The sequence below is a fragment of the Kryptolebias marmoratus genome, linkage group LG16 (assembly GCF_001649575.2).
Source record: "Kryptolebias marmoratus isolate JLee-2015 linkage group LG16, ASM164957v2, whole genome shotgun sequence".
Classification (NCBI taxonomy): Eukaryota; Metazoa; Chordata; class Actinopteri; order Cyprinodontiformes; family Rivulidae; genus Kryptolebias; species Kryptolebias marmoratus.
This window is the reverse complement of record NC_051445.1, coordinates 24497702-24524718: the sequence shown is the minus strand read 5'-3', so window position 1 is coordinate 24524718 and position 27017 is coordinate 24497702. Positions and strand designations below refer to the sequence as shown.

General features: G+C 40.3%; 1 protein-coding gene across 2 annotated transcripts in view; it reads right to left on the bottom strand.

Moving 5' to 3' along the window:
* zfpm2a (zinc finger protein, FOG family member 2a) overlaps positions 1-27017 on the bottom strand; it is a 145156-nt gene that overhangs the window by 48776 nt on the left and 69363 nt on the right. The window contains exons 4-5 of one of the 2 annotated variants that reach the window (XM_017413257.3): positions 25770-25894; positions 6214-6325 (exon numbers count right to left, since the gene is read on the bottom strand). In XM_017413257.3, the coding sequence (XP_017268746.1) occupies positions 6214-6325; positions 25770-25894 (237 nt within the window). The remainder of the gene's footprint in view (positions 1-6213; positions 6326-25769; positions 25895-27017) is intronic. The other variant, XM_017413259.3, reaches the window with a different exon arrangement.

Here is a 27017-nt window from a genome sequence, read left to right as displayed (position 1 = left end):
TTAGTCTATTCTTCACCAAATGAAAGCAGCATTTTAAATGGCTTACAACTACAATACTGCACAAACCCACTCACAAATAAGCTCACCCTGCAGGGAAGGGACATTATTGATAATTTAATGACAGAATAGACGAGCTAATGGCTAGTTTTAGAGGTGCAGGACTGAAGTCATTATTGCTGTTTTTAAACAACCCCAATCTGAAAACTCTTACAGCAGTTCATACAGCTACTACTTTATAAACCTTCAAACCACTGTCAGCGCTGCGCTACTTGGTTGTTCCAGCAGAAATATTTTGAGACATCTTCACTGGAATACTTCAGATACTGCTGGTGTTTGCACTTGCAAATAAACAGAGAATTCAATGATAAAAAAACATTTAATGCAAAACTGATGGTGATATGAAGATCTATAAAATAACCAGTAAGAATGAAGTTGTTGAAGTTGGTAACACTACACCATTATCCATATCCACGGTTCCTTTCAGCTAAGCTTAAGTCACAGCTACAGCAGACTGAGTTTACCATGGTTTATATGTTTAAATAAATAAATCTGTAATTTTACCAGTGTATCTTTCTTTAAATGCAGGATTTCTTCAACGTCCAGTAAGTTAAATTTAAGATTTTTTTAAGACCTCTTAAAGACGTTATATCAAATTTGAATTACAAAACCATAACGAGTCATTATAACAATTCTATCAAAGCAACACATTTTATTTTATTTTATTTGCCTTTCATTCAAATTCAAAGTCAATCCAAATCATTCAAAAAACTACAACAAACCAGCTCCAGGAGCCTAACAACCAAATTCATTGGTGGGCCAGGCTGAATGTTCATCAGTAAATTCCTTCCAACAGGACTGCTGCATGATGGGAGTTTTAGTTTCGTGCCAGTGTAAGAACATCTGAAATCCTCAGAGAACTACAGACACACAAAATGAATCAGAAAAAATATAAATGCATTGAATGAAGAAGCAATGGACATAAAAACTTGGACATATTGAAGGCATTTTAAGGCCTAAAATTAAAATAAATAAATTTCAGATATTAACCCAGCAGAAATCCTGTAATTATCTACTCTGTAGCAGGCAACATGTTACATTTTAAAAGCTAGGTATTCAAAAAAACGAATTACATAACTATATATATTTTTTGACTTTTTAACAAATTCTTAAAATAAGACTCATCTTATAAAAGTTATTTCAGAAGATAAGGGTTTGGTCAAATTTGTTTTATTTTAAAAAAAAAAAAGGAAAATCTTGACTCAGACAGGCATTTTAACTGAGTCTCTACTGCAAACCTGTTTAACTAGCAGGTGTTAGATGGGAAACAAAATCAAAATGGGCCTGAATTTGCTTCCGGAGTTAAGTCTTTCCTATATTTCCAGCTGCATTGTTTATCGTCCCGTTGTTTATCTGTACAGAAAATACTCGTCTGTTTTCCTGTCTGTCATTCTCTCCCTCGCGCCGCACTCTCCGGTGTTACAGTAACATATAATTACTCTGCAGACTCGCTGCCTGTTTCTGTAACTTCAGAGGTTCAAAGAGACTGTCGGAGTGTGGAGGAGAGCATTGTGGGAGTTCCAGGTGGATTTCTCGATAATGAGTTAGCGCGGCAGTGGAGTTGAGAGTTTTAGTAATGGCTGGCTGCTAAGGCTCTTCCTGGGAGTTTAATGTAAAACAAACAGGACCATGCTGACAGCCTGGGAAAACCAGATACTGCACTTTTCCTACTTCCACTTCAGGGTTCGTGCTGTACCTCTTTGAAAAAAAAAAAAAAAAGACAAAAAAAGAGAAGGGAATTCTAGGAATAATTATATTCAAGGAATGGCTTTTGTGAATCCTAATTTGAGACATTTATGTGACTCAAACATTACTCATCGTCTTCAACTTCTATTATTCTGGAGAAAAGGAAAAAAAAATGATAGCGCCATGAAAACAGAAAGCACACTGTCGGGTCAAACTTGTTTAATAGACAATAAGAATTGCTGAATCTCAAAACAAGAGCCTCCAAATAAATTATTAGGTTAACTTGTTTTGGAGCTGATGACAGCAAGAACACCATCCTGCTGCTCCTTACACACAAACGCATGTATTTCACAATCATTCTGCTGAATCCTGGCCTCTCTGCACATACTGTACAGTTTTTTGTACAAGTTCTGTGGGACAGAGGAAGAGCAGGAATGGAATGCAGAAATCAGAGGACAGAATGCCCATCACAAAGCTACAGCCACTCAAACCAATCACCTCTACTTTACTTAGAGATACTCTCCCATAGACGCACACTGGCAAACATCCAGAGTGAACTCCTACTATCTTTGCAGGCAGCCTTGAAAAGGAAGCTGAGACCACTGAAACGTAAGACAGAATATATTCTGCAACCATATTGTGCATTGAGATATTCCCTTTTTTCATAAATAACTCATCTCAGGGAGAAATGAAGCAGCCTACCTCGGGAGAAAACAGCACCGGGGTGAAAACATAAACAATCCGAGGTAGAAAGTAAGTTCTTGTTAAACTCTAAGGTTTTTTTTTCTTTCTTTCTTTTATCCCCCCCGAGTTGATGCACACTCGATGCGACAAACACAATTCCAGCACAACTTCACAACTCCAGCCGGAAGACCCAACTCAATATTGAATTTGACAAAGATTTGACAATTTCGGCGCTCCGGCACTCACCTTCCGGAGGGTGCACGGACGTATAGATTGGAATATTTAAAAGGAAGCCGACGGAGAAGAAATCAAGTCACAGCCTGGATGCAAGAGTCAAACGGCAGGACGGCATCAAACACTCCACCACTTTCTGAACTCACTTCAAGTTCCTGCAAGTGGGGGGAGAGTAGCCGAGAGCAAAAGGTGGAACAATTTTTGCCGGAGAAAAGCCGAGAGAAACGGACACCCAACCAATTTATCCAACGCTCTTCGGCGGAGCTGCTACAATCAGTTTGAGTCAAGTACGGAATTACACCTTCTGAATATTTGACATTTTTTTGGTATTTTACATTCATCGTGGCAACTGCTTAAACCTAAATGTCTAACCACAACAGACAAAAAAGGCTAAATTATTTTAAAACATATGGCTCAGATTGTAGTGTTTTGATTCCGAAGTTGTTGAAGAGCTATTCTGAGTTGACAACAGCTATTTAACTTCTATTTTGAGATTTAATTTAATAATTCTAACATTTTGCCCATTATCGTTTATTATCTGTTGGCAAGCATGCGCTGATTCTTGTGGAGGATTTAGAGTAATGAAGTCATACATCACAACACAGAACGACTCTCCCACTAGGTCGTCTGGAGACGTCATTGTGTTTAACTTAATAAGGTCAAGTTCGAAGTGACAAACAAAAGAACTGCCAGGAATACACAGCTGAGGTGACGATGCATTGTGTGAGATCTTATCTCTGGGATACATGTACGTATGAAAGAGTGGCGTTAGAAATCTGCATTTGGGAATAAAAAAAAAAACAGAAAAGAAAGAAACTATAAAATCCCGTTATTGGTCTTTTTTTGTTTCATACAGTCAGCCTCTGCGCAAAAAGATTAGAAGATTTTAAAGAAGTGCATAATCTTCTTTAACAGCTTATCAAAACTTTAATGATTTGGTGATAAAGAGCACAAAGTTAAGTAGCCGGTTAAGAGGATAACTCCCCAGTGCAGTCTAGTGATTAGTAGATGAGAATTGGGAGACCGAAAATCCGGGTTGCAAATCCCACTCCTGCCACTTATTCACTTTGAGGGAGAAGAAGCTCCATTTCAGCTTTGGGGGGTATTGTCACGGGGTAATCATTTTTGAAAAGTGATAAATGGAGCCCTTTTCCTCCACCCTTTGGAATCCGGCACTCAACCGTATTTACGTATTTTTTTGTTGTGCGTTTCTACTTAACGCCCGCCACGACCCAGTTACATTGATGGGAGCCTTCTGCTTTCATGAGAAGTGAAGTTTTAGACTCTTTTGTTGGTGCTTTGAAAGCATCTTCTGATACCATCTGAGCTCTCTACTGAACTGTGCTGGACCGTTTTAATGAGGGTTTGCTCGACACGATGCTCCACTTTGAGTAATTTATTCAGTTATTTACTGTGGGTCAACTTAGGCCTCGTCTACATTTCAGCAGATATTTGTACAAATGGGAGAATTTCTGTGGCGTTCGAACCTTTTGTTCGCACACAAACTGAGTTTTTAGTGAGAAAAACGGAGTTTTAAAGAACGCTTTCCAATGTGGAGAAGTTTTGGTGTATTTATGTCAATATCAATTTATTTGTCTAGCTCATAACAACAACAAAGTTGACCAAAGTCCTTTACAATTCAATATATAAACAAAGTAGATCAACTTTAATGAAATACAAAAACACATAATAAAACTATCAACTATATAGCAACTCAAACCCTGCCAGAATCAAAGATGAATCTAAAGCATGGATTTAAAAGACCCGACAGTCTCAGCAGCCTGAATATGAAAAGGGAAACCATTCCATAGGTTGGGAGCAGAAACTGCAAAAGCCCGATCACCTCTGAATTATAATCTGGATCTAGGAACATCTAAGAGAAACTGGTTGGTTGACCGAAGCTCTTACTGGAATGTGGATGTTAAGGAGATCCCATAGGAATGATGGGGCCAGACCTTTTATAACCTTAAAGGCAAGCAATAAAATCTTAAAATAAATTCTAAAACGAACAGGAAACCAATGGAGAGAAGGCAGAACTGGACATAAGTGTTCTTGTTCATGTATGTGGTCAAATATGAAGCTTTAAAATGATAACCTAGGACACACGTGTCAAACTCAAGGCCCGCGGGCCAGATCCGGCCCTCTGTAACGTTTCATCCGGCCCTCTAGTCTGGGACGGATCGAGTCTCTGATTCTTATTTTGCTTAAAAAAACTGAACCTAATTAGTGAAGTTTTCTCTTGACAGTGACTTAGAAGCCAACAATATATAGTTTTAATTTCTGTATGATCAGGTTTTTGTTGATGGCTTTTTAAAAAAATCTGTTTTAATGTTAAAAAATTCATTTAAAAGCTGAATGAGGCATAAGAAATGACTGCTAATGATGTGCTTTTTGAAGTTTGATCTATTTGTCTGTGTTCATTAAAGTTTGTTTGCTCTAAATTCTGTATAATCTGTAACTGGGAAAAGGTCATTGATATTTCTATATGGATGATTTGACATGATACATCTAAAACCAAAGTTAATTTATGTAATTTTTAATAAATATTGATCGTGATCGGCCCTTGGCTAGGACCAAATTTTTAATTTTGGCCCCCTTGCATCACTGGGTTTGACACCCCTGACCTAGGAGATTGTTTCAGGTATGTGCATAGTCACTGCGCATTAGAAACCAAAACAACAATGGATCATTTTTTACTTGTTTTTCTCCGTATGACTCATGTTATTCTGATCTTCCCATTAAACCTTGATTGTGTGCTGAAATGGTTGTTAACTGAGAGCAATACCTGAACAGTATTAAAGAAAAAAAACGAGTTACAATTGTTTTTGAATGTTTTTAGCCAAGCTAACAATGTTTATTTTCTGTATTTTGATGTACTGGTAATGTGGATATCCTTGCCGCCTTGCTGCATGGTATTAGTATTTCAAAGTCTTTGTGGGAATCATGTAAAAAAAAAAAAAAGGAAGAAATACCCGTTTATTATTCGGAGTACTGGAGACGTGGGCTAGGCTTTTGTAATTTTAGTGTCACACTGAACAAAAAAACAAGAACTCTGAAATACGGTTGCTTTTTCGATGCAAATTCACAGTTCTCCACTAGTGGTGACTATAGGAGGATGTTTGATTTATTGGAGACATAAACCTAAAACATGGCTAAGATATTAGGAGCCAACACGTTGCTAACCTACCTGCTCCTCTGCTTTCCTTGTTATTTACCCTGTGACACAGATTCACTTAGTTTAAACAAGAAAAAAAAAAGAGCACTGGTTGCCTCGTGAAATCTAAAGACATTTACCTCTCCAAGTGTTGTTTCTAAACTTTGAATTGGTTCTAGTGATAGAAATTACATTTGGATGAGAAAAACAGAAATGTGCATGTCCTTGTCTGTGCCGATGCAAGTTTTTGGTGACTTGTGACTTTGAGGAGTGAGGAAGAGAAAAGAAAGAAGTAAAGACGGGAGAGAAAGAGGAAGTCGGGCAGGAAAGGAGTGCATGGAGGATTGTGGCGTGCTGCGCTGTGGAGAGATAACGGGAGACCGGAGCTGTTTGCTTACCTTTGCTGTACACCACACAGTTGTTTTTGTTGTCTTCTGCTCCCTGCCAAGTCACATCCAGCAGCCACCTGGGGCCGGCGCTCAGCACCACTGGGACCGTGCTCTTCGTCTTCTGGTCGAGGACAGATAACAAACACTAATCATTTGCTTATTTTGGTGATTAAACAAATATTAATAACCACTGAGTTACGCTCCTCAGCTCCACTGAATGGCAATAAAGAGACAAATTAAGAAACTAAACAGCATGCAGCTCAAGTCCAGACCAATCCTATTTGTTTTATGCTGCAGAGAAAATTTGGAAATCAGTGTGTGTGTCTGTGTGTGTATGGCCAACAGACAATGGCTGCAGTATCGGTTGGAATGATGACAAATGGGTCTAAGAGCCTGCACTGTATCAAAAAAGAAAAACTGAACATTCAGCATCAGATCGTCCAGATTAAGAGGAATACCCCAGGTGTCCAGTGATTGTAGGGGGGAAAAAAAAAAAAAGGAAAATGAATAGGATGGTGACTTTCAGAGAGAAGGAAGTGAGTGTTCTGCAGTGAACTTTGGGCACATTGTGCCTCGCTATCGCCAGGATCTCACTATTTCCTGAAACAAGCCGGGAAGAATTTAAAGAATCAGTATCCATTTCAAAGGGCGATTGAGGTTAGGGTTTTTATAATATGCCGGAAAATTATTCTGAATGTGTAAGGTCATTTTTCTTCTCGGTCAGAGGTCAAACGGGGAGTTTTATTCTTCAGAGGAAAAAAAAATAAAACAGTAAGATAGAGAGCAACATCCAGCATAATAGATTCTCACGGTGCAGTGTCACCAGATTGGCTTGTTCTTCAGACGATTTTCTGTTCCATTTTACAAGGTTTTTTTTTTTTTCCATCTCTCTTTTGCTTCTTGTGAAACTGTGTGTTGGGGGTGTTTTATGTGTGCAGGGGTGGTGCTCATATCTTAGGCAGCTTTTACTCAAAGCCACAGTGTCAGCCTTCTCAGACCATTACTTTCAAGCCAAGTTACCTGCTCATCCCAGCCTTTGTTAGGACGGAACAGAAATGGTTTAACTAGGAGAAAATGGGTTGGGATTTCAGCCTCAACTCTTTATTTCTCCTCCATCTGATGGAGCCAGGGACAGGAGGACACTGTCCATCTGACTAATGCAACAGAAAAATACCAGCCCTCTCCTGCGCTTTTCACTTATTTCTCCCCCGCAAGAGGCAACAACCTTCCAGGATAAATGCAAATGTCACTTGAGCGTGTTAAAGGTCTGAATTGGCACAGATATGCACAGAAGATGAGCACTGTGCTCCGGTAGCACGCCTGCATGCCCCCTTCCTCCTCCTACTCGTCCGCCCACCCATGTCTCTTTCCATGAACTCTATCTAGTCGAAGGCTGGAGGACAGATTTCTTTCTTTCTTTATTTAAAGAGCATCATTTACAAACAGCAAACACCACTCCTGGAGCTGATAGGAATCTGATCTGTGGGCAAAATTAAGCAAAAATGCACTATGTAAAGACGGATCTTTTTAAAACAGCCTCTCTTTATATATATATATATATATATATAGCCCTGCACGTTGGCAGAGTACAACGCCAAACTGATCAAACACAGACAGTAAATTGTGTCTGTTGATATTCTTATTCCCTCTCCTGGCATCTTCTTATCCCTTCGCTGGCAGCAGATGAGAGGGAGCGAGGACCTCTGTAATTTAAGTCATCCACAATTTCAAATTAGCCTCACAATGAAGTCTTCTATCTAAGCTAACCTGAAATCTCACACCCCTGTCAAAGGAGCAGAGCAGACCGGACGATTGTTGCTACGACGACTATCTGAAATGGAATCAGATTAACCCTTTCTCAGATCTCCAGACGGGAGCCATCTCTTATTCAGCAGTGAGAGGCCTCATCTCTCTCTCTGTGCCTCTGGGAATTCATCATATTCAGCTGCCCTTAACGCAGCCAGCAGAGACTAAATATTATACATTAATGAGAGATGTTCTCATTTGTTGCCTGTCTTTCAGTCCCTGCTACAAACTTTTAAAATGGCTTTAATTTAACTATTTGCTCTGATGGCCCCCCCCCCCCCACACACACACACACACACACCCCAGCACAGATTTACATAAAATAAAATATAGGCAGTTACAATATGTGCTTTGTAAGCATGTACCAGGTGCCACAAAGACAAAGAGATGCGCACAATATATTGAGGATTAAGACACCGTGGCATCACCGCTGCGAGGAGTGTCTGCAAATGCAAATGAAAACATTTGGATAACTGCTTCGGTTGGCCAAAGTGGCCGAGGCCAGAAGAAATGCAGATTGACAGCCAGAAAATTACAATTTGCCTGGAGCGAGGGTAACATACGATGAACTGGCTTTATGGAAACAAACTCCTTGTCTCGCTCGCAATCACACAGCGAGGGAATGTGAAGTGTAGAGGCTATTTTTTCGTTTTGTTTTTTTGGTCCAAAACAATATTCTGATGGAGGGAAATGCTGACCTGCTGTTGCTTTAAAAAAATAATGTATACAAACAGATGTTGATAACATCAATAATTTTTGTCGTCTTTGTTAAAAATGCAAAAAAGATTTTTCTTTTTCCTGTCCTCATGTGTTACACATCTGTTTAGATTTAGTAATTTAAATTAAAATGAGTAAATATAAGAAAACGGCTATGATTTTTCTATTAGTATCAGTTTAACAAACTATCCATCCTCTGTGTCAGTACCCATAAGCCCCTGGCCTTCCTCTCTGTGTAGTGTGTTATGGTTTATCCACCTTCCACCCTCACTTCAGTGGTTTCAATACTTTCCCTGTATTTTTATAGTTTTTTTCCCCTCCTTTCCTCTGAGCTCTGTTACCGTTCCTCCTGTAAGAGATACAGTGACCAAAACAGTGTAGTCAGCGAGGAAGTGATTACAAACTGATGCTCCAAATTCGCTGTAAAATGAAAATCAATATTTCCACAAGTTGCTGCAACATAAAAGATAACCTTCATTGATTTTTCTAGACTTAGGCCTCTGTGATAGCATCTAATATAAATTTTCAGCCACACGGATTTGGATCAGAGCGGAGCAGGCGCTGAACGATAAGTTCCGTGCACATCTCTCAGACTTGGATTTTCTTTCTTTTTTTTTTTTTTTTTTTTCCCCCCACCATTCCTCTTTTTTCCTTTTTCCAAGCCAAGGCTGTACTATTTATAATTGGCCCTGTGTGAGCAAAAGCTTCTATCAGGAATCTGTTCTAATTTTTATTACTGAGAAGCTAAAGCCTGTTCCAGATAATTTGGAAATTTCAGGGGAATTGTGATAGAGCTGATGGCACAGCCAGACTGACTCCAGAAAGCAGCTAACCTGTAATAGCCTCTGTGGCTGCGCTGATTAAATGTTGCCATAGATGAAAGACCTGCCATCACCGCAATAAATTAACCAATCACACAAATCCCAAGTCGCTACTAATCCCTCCTTGATACCATGATCCTCTGATCAGCTGAAGGAGGTGAAGAAGAAAGTGGCTTGTGACACTCAGCCGTCTCCTCGCTGCCTGTTTCCGTGTGTAAACAACAAGCTAATGATATCACCGCTGACCATTTCGCCACCACTGGCTACTCTTAACCCGCTTCATGGTCAGGGCAGGTGAAATCGATACGGACCTTGGGTGGGAATGATTATTTTCCCTCATCGCACTCACACTCCCCCCCGCCAAGGTCACTGACTGGCACTGTATCCGTCTTGATCCCACAGCTGCAGGATTTAGACAACTGAGAGATCAAAACCACTCAGTCTGAATATATCAAGACATTCCTCGGGTTTCTTTTTTTTTTTTGTTACATTCAGCACCTACTTGGTGTAGCCGTTTTCTAATTTTAAATTGAGGCCCGTCGGATAAATCCCGGCGCGTTCGGAAACGTCGGCGTCGACCTGGCAACACGTCTGAAATTATTTCCGAGTTCCTATTTCAATAATGCTACAAGTCTAAACACAAGACACACTATCCGGAGGCACACAAGGAAAACGCACGGCTGATGTCGAGTTTCTGTGCTCTCTGTTTCTAACATGGGAGTGAGGATAAAGGATTTGTACCTGTTTTACCAGTCAGTTTACAGCAGACAGCACACTCACACCTTGATAACGTCCGTTGCAATTAGTTGTTCACTGCGATGAAACAAATTGCATGTGGTCAACTGGAAATTTCATTAAGGGAGATTTTCCTCTAGCCCTTGTTATCGCTCTGCGTATTAATATTTTCTTAGCCTCAAGGTTGGATGAATTGCTAGGGTCTTCTCTCAATTTTTAATTTTTTTTATTTTGGGGGGGGAATAAAACAGCTAAAGCCAATCCCACGGTTCTCCTATCCATGCTGGCAAAAGTTGTGTATATGTTTAACTAGATGCTGTATTTTTTTTATTATTATTATTATTTCACCTCTGTCAAAATCCTACATGACACAGGAAATGCCTCCATTTTTCAAGTCTTTCTTTGTATCGTTTTTTCCCTTTCCCAAATGGCCGTGGTTACATCTGCTAAAATGAAAAGATACCTCCAGACTGCTTTCATTCCTTTCTCTCCCTCTCTCCAAGGTTATAGCATCTGTTATTGGGGAGACTAACTAACAGAAATATGCAGGAATTGCACACTAATTCCCTTCAGAGATAGATCTTGGCTGGTGCCCTGTCATAAATCAGAGAATTTTGATATGAAATGAGGCAAGCTGCTCTAATCATTTCTGCATTTCAAATTGGATCACTGGCTCAATCGCTTGGCTTTTTAAACTGCTTGCCTAAGAGCAAATGTGAGGTGGGAGATAATTCAGCTGAAATCTCTGCCTGCTCTGTGCCGCAGTTAGTTTACTGCTTGAGTGCAAGAGAATGCTTTTTTTTCTTCTTCTTCTTCTTCTTCTTCTTCTTCTTCTTCTTCTTCCCTTTAGCCCATCTTTCTCTTTTCAACTTTGTTAAATTGACTTTTCATTTTAAAATCGATTAAACTGAGAGAGTCACCGCTGTTCCCCGGAATCTTTAAAGGGACACCCATCACTGTGCGCATGTGCCTTTATTCGGCTGCTGCTATCATGGCGCCGCTATGAGGAATAAATATTTTCTCATTTAAATCACCTTTTATCCTGCTGACTGGACTGTAAGCATCAAAGTTCATGTGCTGCATTTGCTATTACTTATTCCCCTCCATTGAAATGCACACAGGGGTTGTATTTTTTCACACTATGGGTGGCATTGCATGATTTCTGTATGTTCCGTTGCTTTTTTGAGACGTAGTGAAGCAGACTAATGATTGGGATGTTGATTTAGAAGCAGGGCCAAATTATAAATAGTGCATCTTTCGTGTTATTTTTCTCTTCTAAATGAATCAGCAGCGACAAGAGTAGGAATGAGGATACAGAGGAGGAGGGGTGCACTATCCATTCTCTGTTCTTCAAGAACCCTGAGGCACAATGAGATGCTCCAACTCTAAACCCAAACAGTTTAGAGTAAGCTGAACCTCCCCTGAAGACAAACAGCCCCCTTTCTTTACCCCTGCCTTCTCGCTTGCCTTTATTTTCCTGTGATATTCTTCCACTCCAATCCTTTAATTTGATCTTTTTTTTAAATTTTCTCTTCTGCCAACATAGAAACAATTCCTGCTGTCCTTCCACCGTCCGCAGCCCTCAGCATCCAGCTGCGATACACCCAACTTTCTTTGGCGTGAAGTGAATGTTTAATTCAGCTTCACAACTAAAGGTGTAACTATGTAAAATGCCCGCGCTCTGTGAACTATTTGAAGTTGTAAACAAGTGAAAAGAGGGGTTTGTAATGCGTGTGCTCCAGGATTTAATCGTGTCTTGAAGCTACGGCTCAAGCACACGCACATGTGCACCTCTTGTATTGAGCTTTGGTCAGGGGACAGAACAGCCCTGTCGCTTCACTACTAACTAGTTGAATTACTCAAATTTTCCCATTTGAATTTCTTTAGGAAGAACTTGTTTGATCTCTTGCATGTAAGTTGAGTCTGACTCCCCGAGCAGCAGGAAGCTGTGTGAAGAAACATAATAGGGAACCCCGAGTCAGTAATGTTCACCTGTATGGATATTACCATGGCCCCTTGGGGGCTGAGGTGCCAGGTGGCGTATTCTCTGGACAGATCCTCCTTTTTTCTCTGTTAGGAATAAACACGCAGGCATGGGATTTCTTCAAAGAGGGAGAAATGGAAACTCAGGAGCCAATCAGTCAATGGGGTCACAACAAATCCCTGCTCTCATAACCACACATGGAAGACTAGGATCAGTCAGAGGCAGTAAATAGAGACAAACAATAAAACTGAAGGCATGATGCTTGAATAAAGCCTCTGACTTAAGATAAACCCCGGTGCCCCCCTTTAGGTATTGGATTTTAATATTCTTTTGAACTTCTTTCTCTCCACTTGTGGAGTTCTAAATTTCATGATGTTTTAGAATGACATCTACTGGATGTGATATTATTTTTCAGAGGAGTCTCTCATCCTCTGCAGCCAGCCCCACCTCGGCTGAACCAAATATTTGGCTTTTTTAAAATATAACTAGGAGCTCAAAATTATAATTATAACAGAGTATAGAACACAATAAGTTGAAAAGAAATCACTGAAGATTAAAACAAAATAGACGAAACATTAAATATCGCAACTCTGTTCTGACTAGACCAAACCAATGAACGTTCAAACCACCTGATCACCCTCGGCTGCACTGCTCAATAGTTTGATCCCTACATGCACTTTAAGAAATGGGGTCTTATTAAATCCACTGTAAAAGTCTAACAATATTTACACTAAGTTGAGTAAATAAGATAAAGATGGTGAACTTGCCCCTCACCAAATGCATTAGACGTGAACTCTCTTATCAGAGGCTCAGCACACAGACTGCTAAAAGATGGAGTTCTCAAGACGGAAATGGTCTATGTTACTCAATTAGTTGGCTAACAACCCTGTGGTATAATATTCCTGCGTTACGCATCCATCTAATGAGGCGGCGGGAACGGACACTGTCCAGACCTTCATCTCCCCTCAGCACCTATCAGCTTTCTTATCACCAACGATAACCTGTTTTTGTTTGTTTTGTCAGAAGAGTGGAATTTTTCTGCTTGGCTGTTCATCCGTTCAAAGTCATTCTGACATGGTTTTGTCTTTGTTTGGCCCTGAGCTAAGTAGGCTTTAAATCAAAGGGCTAAGGCCAGGACAGGGGACAGGGAGGACTTATCAAGGTCCACCAGCAGGGGGTTGGATCCCTGTAGGGTGGCTATTTTTCTTAAAAGCAACAGCAGAGTCTTTAGCTGCTTTCAGATCAGTTATAAGGACTCTCAGAGGGTTATAAGGAACTGTTAGTCCCACTTTAAAGCAGTTGCAAGCAGGCGACAAATAAGTAGCTTCTACTTTAGCAGTGTTATTGCAGTTTTACTGGTGTGGATGCTAAAAGAGTGCTCAACTTACTCAGCCAATGAAATTACAGTTTGTTTATGTATGGACTAGTCCCATCTCCTTTAGTTACTCAAAAGACCCAAACCAAGGAAGAGCCCACTTTAAAGCAGGAGCAAAAAAAGACCTGATAAGCACAGTGATATGGGCTACGAACAACCACAGCACTGCCAGTCTGAGAACAAAATCAAAGTAGCTTTGCCACACCCAATTTTAGCTCAGTATCTGTAAAAATGACTCAGTTATAGCCATTTTTGTGTTTTGTAAGGTCAAATAGTTGTGGTAGCCATCTTGAACCAGGTTGGCTCCAAATGGTAACCAGTTGTAGATGTAGGTCTAATGATTACATTTTAAGAGAATCTGTCTCGTGGTTCATGAGGCAGTCAAACAAATAAAGGCATACGCACAAGCAGTTCCACAATCGCCTATCTTTCAGGGCAATGGGCAATAAAAAGGCAAAATGGTTACAAAAACTGAAGTGGTTCCTTGCAGTATAAAAGGTCCTTTTATGGTTTGCCACTTCCCTCTTGGCTACTGTCACACAAAGTAAAAAGGAAAATACCACTGAACTTCTAATAATGATCTGCAGAAAGCACTTTAATATAAAAAAAAACACTGAAGTTTCAAGAAGTTTTAGAGTCTTATCTTCCCTTTCTAACAAAAAGCTCAAACTTTCATAAAAAGAGATAAGAACAGTTTATTTCTACAATCACACCAGTTAGAGGGACTGTTCGGTCTTCACACACTTCCATCAAACCCTTTCAGAACTCACTTTGTTCTGGAACACCAAGAACACCATCAGGGGCTTGCAAATAATAACAAGGAGAATTACCTCCAGCACTTCTCACGAAACTTGTTTCAACAAAGTATCCCAAATCTCAGTCATGACAGTGACAGATGGCAAAGCAGCTGGCACCACTCAACTTTGTTTCTCTTTTCTTTATTTTTGTCCCCCCCCCCCATCTTTGCTGCAGTTTGAGGTCTGCTGTGTGTAGAAGTGTTGGTAACCGTTCATTTGGGAAGACATATTGCGTGCTGTAAAACAAGGCGCTACGTGTGAAACCAGGGACTTCTCAGCTTGACGATTGTTTCCTAAAAGACCAGGAATCTGTAAAGACTGAATCTAAGCTTTGTTTACTTGTTGGCTCTTTTACAGCTAATTAGATCGAAGGAAAAAGAAGCATCGCCCAAATTTTCCAACAACAAACATTTCAACTTATAAAACTCCAATTTCTTAAAACAATATTTGGTAGGGCATAACTTTTGGGGTTCCAAACAGAATGCCTGTTTGTGAATGTTAATTTTTATGGCAAGTGGTTTGTGAGTGTTTTTAACATGTTTAAATCATAAGAATGTAATCATAAATCTCTTCAGGGTGGCACTTTGCTATTACTGAACGGCCTCTAGAAGACAGCAGAAAAAGCACCTGCAGGAGCTAAAAACACCCTAATAAACGTAGATATAAGGACTACAAATGGCCAAAGTACAGGAAGCAGAAAAACTAAGCAACAAAAACACAACACACACAAAAAAAGGAAACTTCCTCAAATGAAGTGTCGGACTATGAGATGGGCTCCTGCAGTTTGAAAACACTTGAAGTTAATAAGTTAAAAACCTCTAAAAACAATGTATGTCATCCTCCACTATATTTGTGGTTCTGGAAAGCAAAAACACAAATAACTGAATGAAGGCATTTGAGCTTTTAAAATAGTCTGCATCAAAAATTACACAATTAAGAATGTCTATAGTATAGTATAGTATAGTATAGTATAGTATAGGTATACAGAATAGCGCTGTGGGTTGTAAAGTGAAGGATCTTAAGATAAATTCCAAAAAGCAAATAAAAATTTTAAGGGAATTCTAATAGCACATTTTTCCATAAGTGTTAATTCATAAAAACAGCAGTTATAAATAAATTACAAAAAAACCGCTTTATCATTTCTTCAGGCTGTTGGTCTTGTGACTTTATCTTTGTTTTATGTTTATTAGCATCGTTTGTCCACTTCAGTGTACCATTGTGTAGTGTTGTGTGTCATAGTATAGTATAGTATAGTATAGTATAGTATAGTATAGTATAGTAGAGTAAAGTTTTCTCTCTTTTTTAAATAAATCACATTTTTCAGAGAGTCATTTGCAGCATGTTGTAGTTTAGCTATAGGGATCAAAATATTTTTGCTCATTATTGGATCATTGATAACCATTTTCTGAAGGATTACTGTTGTTACTGTCATGTCTTACAGCAATACTGCCACAACACAATACCAATATCATTCCATTCAGTTTTTACACTTCAGGAGCATTTCCTGTAATCATGTTCAAATATGAAAATGCCACATTTACAGTTCACAAAGTACATTGTTTGTATATTGTTTTTACAGCAAAAGCCAAAACCTGCAGTGAATTTTGGCGCAAACGATCACTTCCTTTGTGTTTGTGTTTGGATGAAGTCACTGCATCCTGGGCCTGTTGGAGGAAACCAAGCAGCCATTACTGTAAAATGAACACAAAGCAAATCAGTGAGTCCTGCTCTGCTTATCAGGGGACCTGCCATATCAGTTTGGGTAGTTGTGTTGTGATGTAAGGACAGCAAAATGTCAGGTTCACTTGTAGATCAAGTCAACCATGTTTTATCTCTCAAACAGTGGAGCTCAGCTGTGGCCATTACAGGTCTGACTGGAGATGCCTGGCTGGGTGTCTCATGGGTAATGTGTGGCACTGTGGGCAGCGATGACTTCCAGCTAGGCGCACAAAAACTTTGAAAGCTCAGGCTTGGGAAAAAAAAAAAAAACATAAATACATCTGACTCAAACACACATCAGTGCTGGTTTGCATTCAAAAGCCCAAATTTAAATGGCTACTTCAATCAAATGTGCTTGGATGTCAATGTCAATGTCAACTTTATTTATATAGCACAGTGAAAAACAACAGTGCTTCACAAGGAGGCTAAAAAACAAACAGAAAAAGCTTTAAAAAAATCAATAAAAATGCAAAAGCCACCCATAAAAGCAACAAACACAATAAAACAGGTTAAAAGCAAAGAAACATCATGTCTCCTCCTTTTCGTCTAAAGTCAGAAAAAGCATTCATAATGCCATCGATTAAATATATAGATGACACTGAGTGAGGAGAAGCAGGCCAGCTAATTACCATTTTATCCATCTGAAGAGACCCCAGCTCTGATATTGGTTTAAACCCAAGAAATAATTGATGCATGCAATCATAAATTGGTTCTCCGCCTAAAATTTGGGTCCATTATTTCATTAGATGAAGCCACATTCCTCGTGCCAAAATTATTTGTGTGTCCAACACAGAAATTCAAATCCTGTTAGTTCTGATAATGTTGAGCTTTTTTTTTTTTCTTCTTCTTTTCAAACCATTACCAAGACAGAGAGGGACTTTCAGATGAAAAGCAAAGAACAACTTTAAATACAAACATAAATGAAAAGGTTTCTACCTCAGCTCTTTTTATCTCTTTTTTTAAGTTTAATGGTTTGTTTGTTTGTGTGCATGCATATTTGATGTTGTGTATTTGTGTGTGTGTGATTTAGCTGCTATGCTACAGAGAGGTCCTATCCTGGGGTGCCTTCTTGCATATGTAATTGGATGTTACTGTAAATAATTGCCTGGGCATGTGCCAGTGTGATGATGGGTTATGATTTGTGTTTGCGTGCGAGTGTGTGTCAGCTCATGTGTGACTGTATGTGTGTAGAAGACGCGTGCATCTCCCCGAATGTTTGTCTGTCTCCGTATGTACTCTGTGTGTGTGTTTGCATGTGTGTGTGTGAGCGCATCTGCCCCATCCGTACTCCACTCTCAAGTCCCACTGATTCTCCTTTCCAGCCATGTTGAATCCTCTTTTCCTTATCAGGCGAGCCCAGGCCTGCATCAGGCTCTCCTTGCTATGACAGAGGCTACAACAATAGGCCTGCGATACCGCTGCTTAGCGCTGCGTTTCGGAGGGGAAACCTGCCACGGGCGCAGATTAACTACAACACACACACACACACAAAATAGATTGCAGCCTCCAAAACAAAACATTTTTCAGAATGCCTCCTCTTGATTAATGAAGCAATGACAAGAAGAAAAATATAAATTCTGAAACAGAAAAATCTGCCACCACTTGTTAAAGTTTAGGGGTAGCTAACAATAAACACAGTGGAGGGAGAGGGTGGGCAAAAAGGGGTGAGATAAATGGCTTGAGTGATGGGCTGAATAATTTCTGAAGCATTTTTTGGTTGCCCGGGCCCATATTCTCACCCTTGTACTAAATTACACAATAATCAGACTCCATCAGTTGACAGCTTGTGCCTCTTTCTCTGTCCCAGGTGAAAATTAGGACAGTATCTTGACATTTTCGCTCCTCTGTAGTCTACAAGCTAAAGCTCTCTGTTCACAGCCAAAAGCAGCACACTGTCTGCACACTGACGCACTCTTGCCCTCCCACACGCCGGCACATTCACAAGCACCGAGACCTAAAACACACACGTAAGTGCTTTCATGAAGACAGAAACACGCCGGATGTGTGCGAACACAGGTATTTCGTAGGCTGCGCTACATTTTTTTAGCACATTTTAGCAAAACATGAACTCGTGACTCTGTTTGAGAGAGAGACTGGACTCCACTAGTTTAAAGGGCAAATATTTACATCTTGGTTTGTGTTTAAAATAAGAAAAAAAATGAAAGAATTTGATGGGAAAAGGGAGCTTTTTCCCCTATTGTTTCAAATTATTATTTCTCAGCTGCTTGCTGGTTCCCTGAGGTAACATTATTCTTTGTCATTAGGTCACAAAACACACTATAAAATCCCACTTCGGTTTACATTTGTGATGTATGATTCAAGGGTACTGTGGTCAAACTGAACTGTTATTATACCTAATTAGCCTACAGCACTTATTGACTTTTATATGTTCTTTTAACCTGCAAGTTTTCAAATTATTACCCTTTTTCAAGGTCGCTGTGTGATTATAACAGTTCATCTGTTTTAATCACAAAGCGATCCTCTCAGTAAGTTGAGCTAATACAGTAATATTAAGATACAGGACGAGATAAAGGAGCAACAACTGCCTGATAGATGTTAATCTGGAATTAAGCAAGCTTTGTGCATTTCAATTACTGTGTAATTTCTACTAAAAGGCCCTCAAAACACATAACAACCAGAACTCTATTGAATCCAGACTCATTACAGTTGCACCTTGACTAAGCCCCGGTAATTAGCATTGGTAAGGCATTGTATAAGAGCGAGCAACATCCTCATCAACACACATTTACAACACAGCTCTAAATCTGCTGCTCATTAATAGCTTGCCTCCCAATCAATTATTAACACCTACAATGGGAGCCGGGCTCGCCAGGGCCAGGCCTGTTACTCCAGGCAAACCGCAGGCCACCTTCTCTTCCTGGTTCTGTCCAACACAGGTAATTACTGCTTTTAAAGACACCTGCTACTCAATAGCTTCGACCCAGACTGTTAATTTAGCCCCCCGATTGCAGACATTTATGTCTGAGTGTCACTATTAATTTGTGTTAATTTGGAGAGTGTGAGGAAGCCGGGCGGAGGCGTTTGTCGGCAGCCGGCTGAATGTGCTCGTCGCTCACCTGCACCAGGGCTTCGGCTGTAATTGGACTCTAATGGTCTGATTGATCAGTGAGAGGAGTGAGGGATGAGACGGCACTCTGGCAGCTCCATCAGTCAGACAGAGAACAGAGAGGAGGAGGAAAAAGGGCTAACAACAGTAGCACTTAGCCAACTCTTAGGTGTTTTACCTATTTTCGTCTAACATTTTTTATTTCTCTCTGTTATTTTTTTGCCTGATAGTCTGTTAGTTCCTGTTTTTCCTCACTTTACAGAGTGCTCTAGCCTGGGCTAGTTGTGCAGTTTTCAGTTCACTCTCTGTTTTTTTTTTATTTTTTTATATGTAGTTTTTCTGTTTCAGCTTAGTCCCACTTTACACAGGACGATATACCAGCTATGCTCTCTACAACCTACACATGCTGTTAGAACGTGGCTGGATGGTGGCAAATTTTAAAAAACTTCCTTGTGTGTGAAGTCGATTCCTTAGTACTTGCAAAGCAGGTTCTTCCCCTTCTATTTTCTGTGCCTTCAAGATGCTCTCCTGCACTCTTGCCACGGTCTGAAGGTCTGCCTGGGCACGACTCTCTCAGACCACAGGATGCAGCTACTTGCTAGAAGATCGCACCATGCTAGGACAATGGAAAGAACCACTGGTATTACGTCTGCTCCATGTTGTTTCCATGACTTTCCCAGGATCATGGTCATAGCCTAGACCAGGGCTACTGAAGTTCAGTTGCTCGTAGGCCGTATATAAAAATTACTGGTGGTTTGAGAGTCAAAGGCAATAATTTCCTAAACTGTTTCATCAACCGCAGATTCAGCAAGGACAGTGAGAATTCTGCCTCTCACACTTTTAGCCTTTCGTTTGGTTCATGCCCAAGCTACCTGCAGGGATGCTAACATAACGCTCTCTCCTGTTCGGTGTTACGAATGGTTACTGGACTCCGGTGAAAAGATGGTAGCAGCCCTCGTAGTTTGCCTCCCCATTTTTCTGGTCCTTCTGGAAAACTTGCAGAATAAGAGGAATGATTTGACTTGTGCGGTCTTTTCACAGTGTATTCTTCAGCCACAGGAAGACTTTTATTAAGCACTGGCTGCTGTTAGCAAAGTGAGCAAAAAATACTTTTCAGTCCATTCAATGGGAACTTGTCAATTTTCTAGATCTGTTTCATCGGATGGATGGGTCGATCAGATAACTGCTTACATGTTTACCCCCCTCTCCGTTGTCATGGTTAACCAAAGATCGACCTTTATCTTCTTATGACACTCAAGGCATGGAAGTAGCTCTGATGTATTGCATATTTTTGGCATTTATTAAGACAAATCAGTTTGAAATTTTGGCAGCTTTGTGGGGAACCAAGATATTTTTTTTAAAAAGCCATAAGTGGAACAAGGGCTGCTTGATGAATAGACCTAATGTCTAGACCCTGGGCATTAGGCCAGAGGGGTCAGTCCTGCCATATATCCTCAATGACAATAATGTTTCATGTCATGAATATGCTGCTAACACAATGATAAACCACTACAATCTTGCCATGGAAGTTTTGTGCATGCCCAAAACCATCATGGACTTATCACACCCTGTCACTCAAAATGGGCATCCATCCATGGTTTTAAATATGCATCTAAAGATTTTGCTAAAACCCTTCAAAGACCATCCATGTTCTGGCTGACTTTTTAACTTTGTAGTGGGGGTGTGATCCAGTATAGACGGGGCCTACGTTAATGTATATTTAAACCCCATTAAATAATCCATTTTATCTTTTTGAAGAAAATCTAAATGATTAAGAACTAGTTCTATATTTGGATGAAAATGCATACAGTCTGCAAGTCATTCAAGAATGATGAAGAGTGTATGTTGTAAAGCAACCTAAAGGAAGTCAGGCATAAGAGCTGACAGTGCAATGTGTTTGTGTTAACAGGTCTGCAGCAGCAATAACTACAACTGCTGTCTCTCATGCCAAGCTGAGCCCCTGGGGTCTACAGACCTGCCACGGCAACCCATCAGCTGTGAAATCTGCTTTCCTCTTTGATAAACGGTCGAGATGTGACCCTATCTCTGTCCTGCAGATGCCCAGATTTCCTGTCATGCTCTTTCCCTTCTGTTTTTTTTTTCTTTCCTGCTATTTCTCTCTGCCTGACTCTCCCTATCTCTTTTCACTCTCTCTTTTTCAAGCTTCACACCTCTCTTTCAAGGCCTGCCTGGACAACTGCATGAAATGCTCCACTCGCCGCTCTTTCTCAGCTGGTGTCCCCAGCGGACACCAGCCTTCTTCTCTTTTTTTTTTTTTTTGCCTCTGGGGAACCCCCCACCACCACCACCCCACACCACCCCACCGCCCACCTTCCCATCTTTATACCTGCACAGCACTGCTCCCCAGACACCAGTCCAACCCAGCACATTCTCCTCCCGAATGGCTCTGCATGTGCCAAAGTGCTCCTCGTGTCCGCTGTAATGCGAACGCTGCTTAAATTCGCAGTAATTTCATTATTTACTGTAAGCCACTTTGAGGAGTCGTTACACTTTAGTCCCTATCTGGGCGTCACGCCAGGGATCGAGAAACGGACCTGTGCGCCGCGTGTTGGCGGCTCGACAAAAATAGCTTGACCTCCAAAACGTCCCACCTTAAACGGCGTGTCTGGATGGAGGGATAAAATATGTCTGATTTCAGGGAGGGCATATCAATATCTCACCAGCGGGTCGTGTGTTTCAGGCGTGAGGGAGGTGTCACTCCTGCTCCATACCTGACTGCCTTTGGGTAATTCATTCACCTTTATAGTTTCAAAAAAAAATCTAAGAGAGTAAAAGGAGATGTAATAGTCTGTGGAGGTCACACTTCATAAGAATGACTGAGGGCAGAGACCCATGAAGCAATGAGCCTTTATTTCTACCTCAAATGCTTTCTACCACCTTGTGACCCTGCTCTGCAGCCCTGACATGCATCAAAACTACAGCCAGGCTCTCTGCTTCTTCTTCCCCACCTCTTTCTTCTCACACTCACGTTTGTTATTTCAACTTTTCCCTCTCCAGGTGAGGCATTGGGCTTCGCGCTTGTCTCGATGTGAAGATTTGAATAACTCCCTAGCCTCCCACTGAAATAACTGAGATAAATGCTGCAGTATATTAGGGATGTTGCCAACGGGCTGCATGTTTAACAAGGCAGCGGCTTGATAACTAGAGGCTTGATTAAAAGAAGAGAGAAGCAAAACTATGCCACTACAAACAAAATGATTCCCGTGTGATGCACTAACTACAACGATCGTTACATTTTTTGGCTTATTCAGCATCCAAGTAAGTGAGAAGAAAGTTACACTGAACCCGAAACGGAGGCTCGGTTGTACAAAAAAACGTGCCAGTTGGGTTGACCTAGTCTCTAATAAGAGATAGTGAGAAGCTGCTAACAGCCCCTACCCCATTTGAGAGATGAAACTTAGGAGTGAAAGAGGGCAAGCAGCAAAGCATTAAAAAAGGCTCTCATGAGAATAAGACACACATGAGATCCTCAAAGGCAGAGCTTCGTTCTCTGCTTTTAATTGCAAGGGAGGTTAAGAATATTCTGTAACCCCTCCACAGCCTATTACAGGTGATGACCACCACCTGCTCATTCTTTAAAAAAAAAAAAGAAAGAAAAGAAAGGGAGATGTGGAAAGCAGCAATGAATTCTTTAGAGGGCAGTTAGTTAAGAACTTTTCATTCTCGCCAGAAGCAACAATCGGTTTACGCATCTCATTCAGCAGGTAGTGTCCTGAGTTTGTCCGTATTTGCTGAAAACATTCTCTTCCATGTGTCAGATGGGCAGTTGAGGTTTGACCGAGGATGCCTTTTCTGGGGGTGAGCACTGCTGGGGAAATATATGGAGCACATTACTCTGGAAGGCAACTTGAGGTGCTGCTCTGTCAAATCACTTTCCCACTCAAGGATAACTGGCTTTGCTCTGAGAGAAGCCATATTTCATGGCTATAAGACAGCTTGAGTTATTTAAAGCCACTGATGACTTCAAAACCATGAGGGGAGCTTAGAAAACAGTCAAAACCACTCCGAAAATGATTTAATAAAGTTATGCGTTTTAGGAATCTAGGAAAATAAAAGGGACGGCCTCTCGGTCTGAAATCCTCGTGGACTTTTCCTTATGTGTCTTAACAGGATGAATGAGACTTTAATAGGAATTTCTTAATTAATCCAAATGCAGAATGGAGTATCAAACCCATGAAGGACTTGTCACTCCACCAGAGCAGCAGGTCAGCTCCAGCCTCTGCTGGGATCTTGGAAACAAGAGATATAAAGCTTCTGTGTGCAGGCTAACGACAGAAATAATGAACAGTGACTTCATTCAATGGAAACGCAGCTTGAGCTCTAAATCCACCAATTAAAATGTGGCTTTTTTCTTCTTCGTAAAATATGGAGATTAAACAGTTGAAACAGATTCACAGCCTCATGTTGGGAGCCACTTGGATCCCACAGGAGTCACCTCAGAAGGTTTGGATGTCATGGATGTTGCCATTAATTTGGTCTTTAGACTTAACTGGAATCAATTTACCAGGGCTGCAAAAGGCTGCAATCAAAACATACGGCTCAATCCTGAAATAAATTGAGTTGCATGCTTTTCCTAAGGAATGCACATAGCCTGCTAGCCTTTTATGCCAGACTTTTCTTATTAGCCATTTTGGTCAAACTTTGTAAGATTTGTAAGAACTGGCATTATGTGTTGACCATGACTCTCAATAACACAGTGTCTGTAGATTTACCTAAACTGTGGTGGCCATTTTGAATTGAGTTCACACCAAAAGGGAATCCCTTGTAGATGTGCATCCATTATTTTCATTAAAACATGTAATATATAATTCTCCAAACATGTATTGCGCTCAAATTAAAAATGTTAAGTCAAACTCTGCATAGTAAAGATTTTCTTCAATTAAATTATGGGCAACCTTTTTAGTCGCCCTTATACTTTCACTTCCTAACCCCTTCATGATCACATTATTTTTAACCTACCTGGTTGTAAGGCTCCGACACATTTCCCATTTCAGAACTCCAGACTTTTACAGTTTCAAATTTCAAGCCTTGTGTCAATTGTCAGGCCATTTTTGACGTCCAAGAACAAACCTTTTTGTAAAAAAATGAAAAAAGGGGAGCAATGCTTTAGAAAACTAAGTGTTGCCTGTTTTGTAATAACTTTAAGTTCTTAGTTACAGGGTTTAAAGATACTTTAGTACAACATAAGGGTAATTTTCTAAAACTAGGTTTTTTATCTGAGTGCAGAGCAAAAAGCAGCATATAAGCTGAACTAAGATGACTGACAAGTTGCATACAAATGTATGAGTTTATATAAAACAAATTGAAACCTTACTTGTTTCACAAAGTGTTTTAAAATGTGAAAAAAACTATACTCATGTTCCTATTTGATCTGTTATAAATATAAAAAACAATCAGCTTGTTTGAGCAACTTCTTTTAGAAATGTAAATTTGTATGTTTTAGAAAACTGAATGAGATAAAATATTTGGAAACAAATGTTCTCCATGCTCTGTTTCCTTTTTCCTTTTTCTTCTACACTCAGGATGTTTCTTAGACAATGTTTTTTCTCTGCTTATACATATGTGTTCTCCAGCCACATGATTCTTACAAAACCACTAACATGTACCCCCGCCGCACCACTAGGTGGTGAAAACGCTTACATCAACCACATATCAAGCTACAGAAAAAGAATATTGTAGCTTGGATAAACAATTTCAAAAACCATAGCTGTTATATATCATTTACCTCACCCTCTCGGTTAATCATCTTTTCAGACCACAATCAAAGCTGAACGATGACCCAATCAGGACAAAATGAGACAGACGAAGAAAATACAACAAAAACACCTCCATATTTGTTAGGGTGCAAAGTGATAGTGGACAGGCACAAGTGAGGTTGTTAGATTATCCTTTCTGAAAACCTCTGTATTCCCAGTCCACACTGAGACATCGAAAACAGAGCTTTTCCAAAATCGCCACGTAAGAAAGTGTTTTTAAAAAAAAAACACTTTCTTAAATTTCAGTTTATGTGTGAACAAGAGGTACCAACGCAGGCAAAATATCCAGAAAAGTGTAGACAGGGGAGGCCTCAGACTTGCAAAATACTTAAAGCAAATTCCATCCTTTTTAAAACTGCATAGGAACCCAAGTGAGCGAGAGATATGTTTTTACTTTGGAGTTCCAGATCAACATAGCTGTTCCTGTCGCCCACATGTTACTGTAGATCTCTGACACAAATGGCTTCGGAGCAATTTCCAGAGCTGCCTTTTAGGAGTCTGAGATTTCATTGCTTTCTGTTTGGAACAATGAGTCTTGTCCTATTTGCTTACCTGAGCCTGATCTCTTTCTAAACAACCTTTCCAATCATACCTTTATTGCACTGTGCCTCGAGAGCCCCCTCTTTAATTCTTTTCCTATTTGCTTTGTCCTAACAGTGTGTGGCTTTAATTTGTCTTTTATTGCAAACATAAAGTTTGTCAGTCTATTAGAAAGTTGATACCTAACTGCGTGAAGTTTTCAGTGGCTGAACAGAATAAAGACGTACCAGCGCAGTGGTGTCGGCGCTCATCTCGATCTTCCCTTCGAAGGGTCCCCACGTCGTTCCCACAGGAAGCTGCTGCCGGCTGTGGATCCGACGCTCGCCATCTTTGAGGAACGCGTCCAGCTCCCCTAGAAGCACACACACCAGAATCCAAAATGATCAGCCTTAGACATCCACATGAGCCAGAAGTTCTGCTTCACATCAAACTCACGTCCCTTTTTTTTTTTTTTTTTCTTAAACAGCCAGGACTGTGATTGCATCAAGGATTCGTACTGAACAGTGACGGTTCAAGCCAAGCACTTTCAAAGTGAGCAAGCAAATCAAGTGAGCATCCATCTGATGGTGTTCTTCAGGCACGCGGTGCGCTAACCTTATTTGAAAGGTGTCTCGCGTGGAGATAATCTCGGTGAGACAGTGCAGGCTCTCTGGCTTGGCGAGAGCAGCGAGTGGCAGGCCTATTTCTGCTGTTCCAGGAAGGCAGGGCCCTTGTTAGTGCTGTGCAGAGCTCCAGTTAATTAACAGAGGGACCGGATAGCACTGTTAGTACCACCGGCACTCAGCTCCCCGACACTCCCAGCTATCTCATCTCTTAGATTCAGTGTACTTTTTCAGGATGGTGATTAATCAAATAGTTATGATAAAGCTCGTGGCGGGCTGTGACATGGTTTACAGAGGAGGATGTTTCCCTTGTGTGTGTGAGAGACTGTGTGTGTGTGCAGCACAAAGAGAAAATATGCAACTCCCAACTGTACATGTCAAAGAGGTTGCCTTGACAACGATAAAAAAAAGAAAGAGTCGGGAGATTCAGACATCTTTAAGTGAGTTTTCAAACTCAAAAGTTGAACTAACTCTAACAAACAAAAACAATGTCATGATGCTGAAAAACTCTTTGAAATAACTGAATTTACTGAGTCGAAGACATACAAAGGCCTTGTACTCCTTGAAGATATACCGCCCACTACATATAATACCAGAGTTTTAAACTAAGGCCTTCTAATGTTGAGAAATGATGAAGTTACAGCCATTTTGATCAAGCCTTTAAAGTAACTTTATACACATTCTCACATATACAGGTGCTGGTCATAAAATTAGAATATCATGAAAAAGTAGACTGATTTCAGTAATTCCATTTAAAAAGTGAAACTTGTATATTATATTCATACATTACATACAAACTCATATATTTCAAATGTTTATTTCGTTTAATTTTGATGATTACAAATGACAACAAATGAAAATCTCAAATTCATC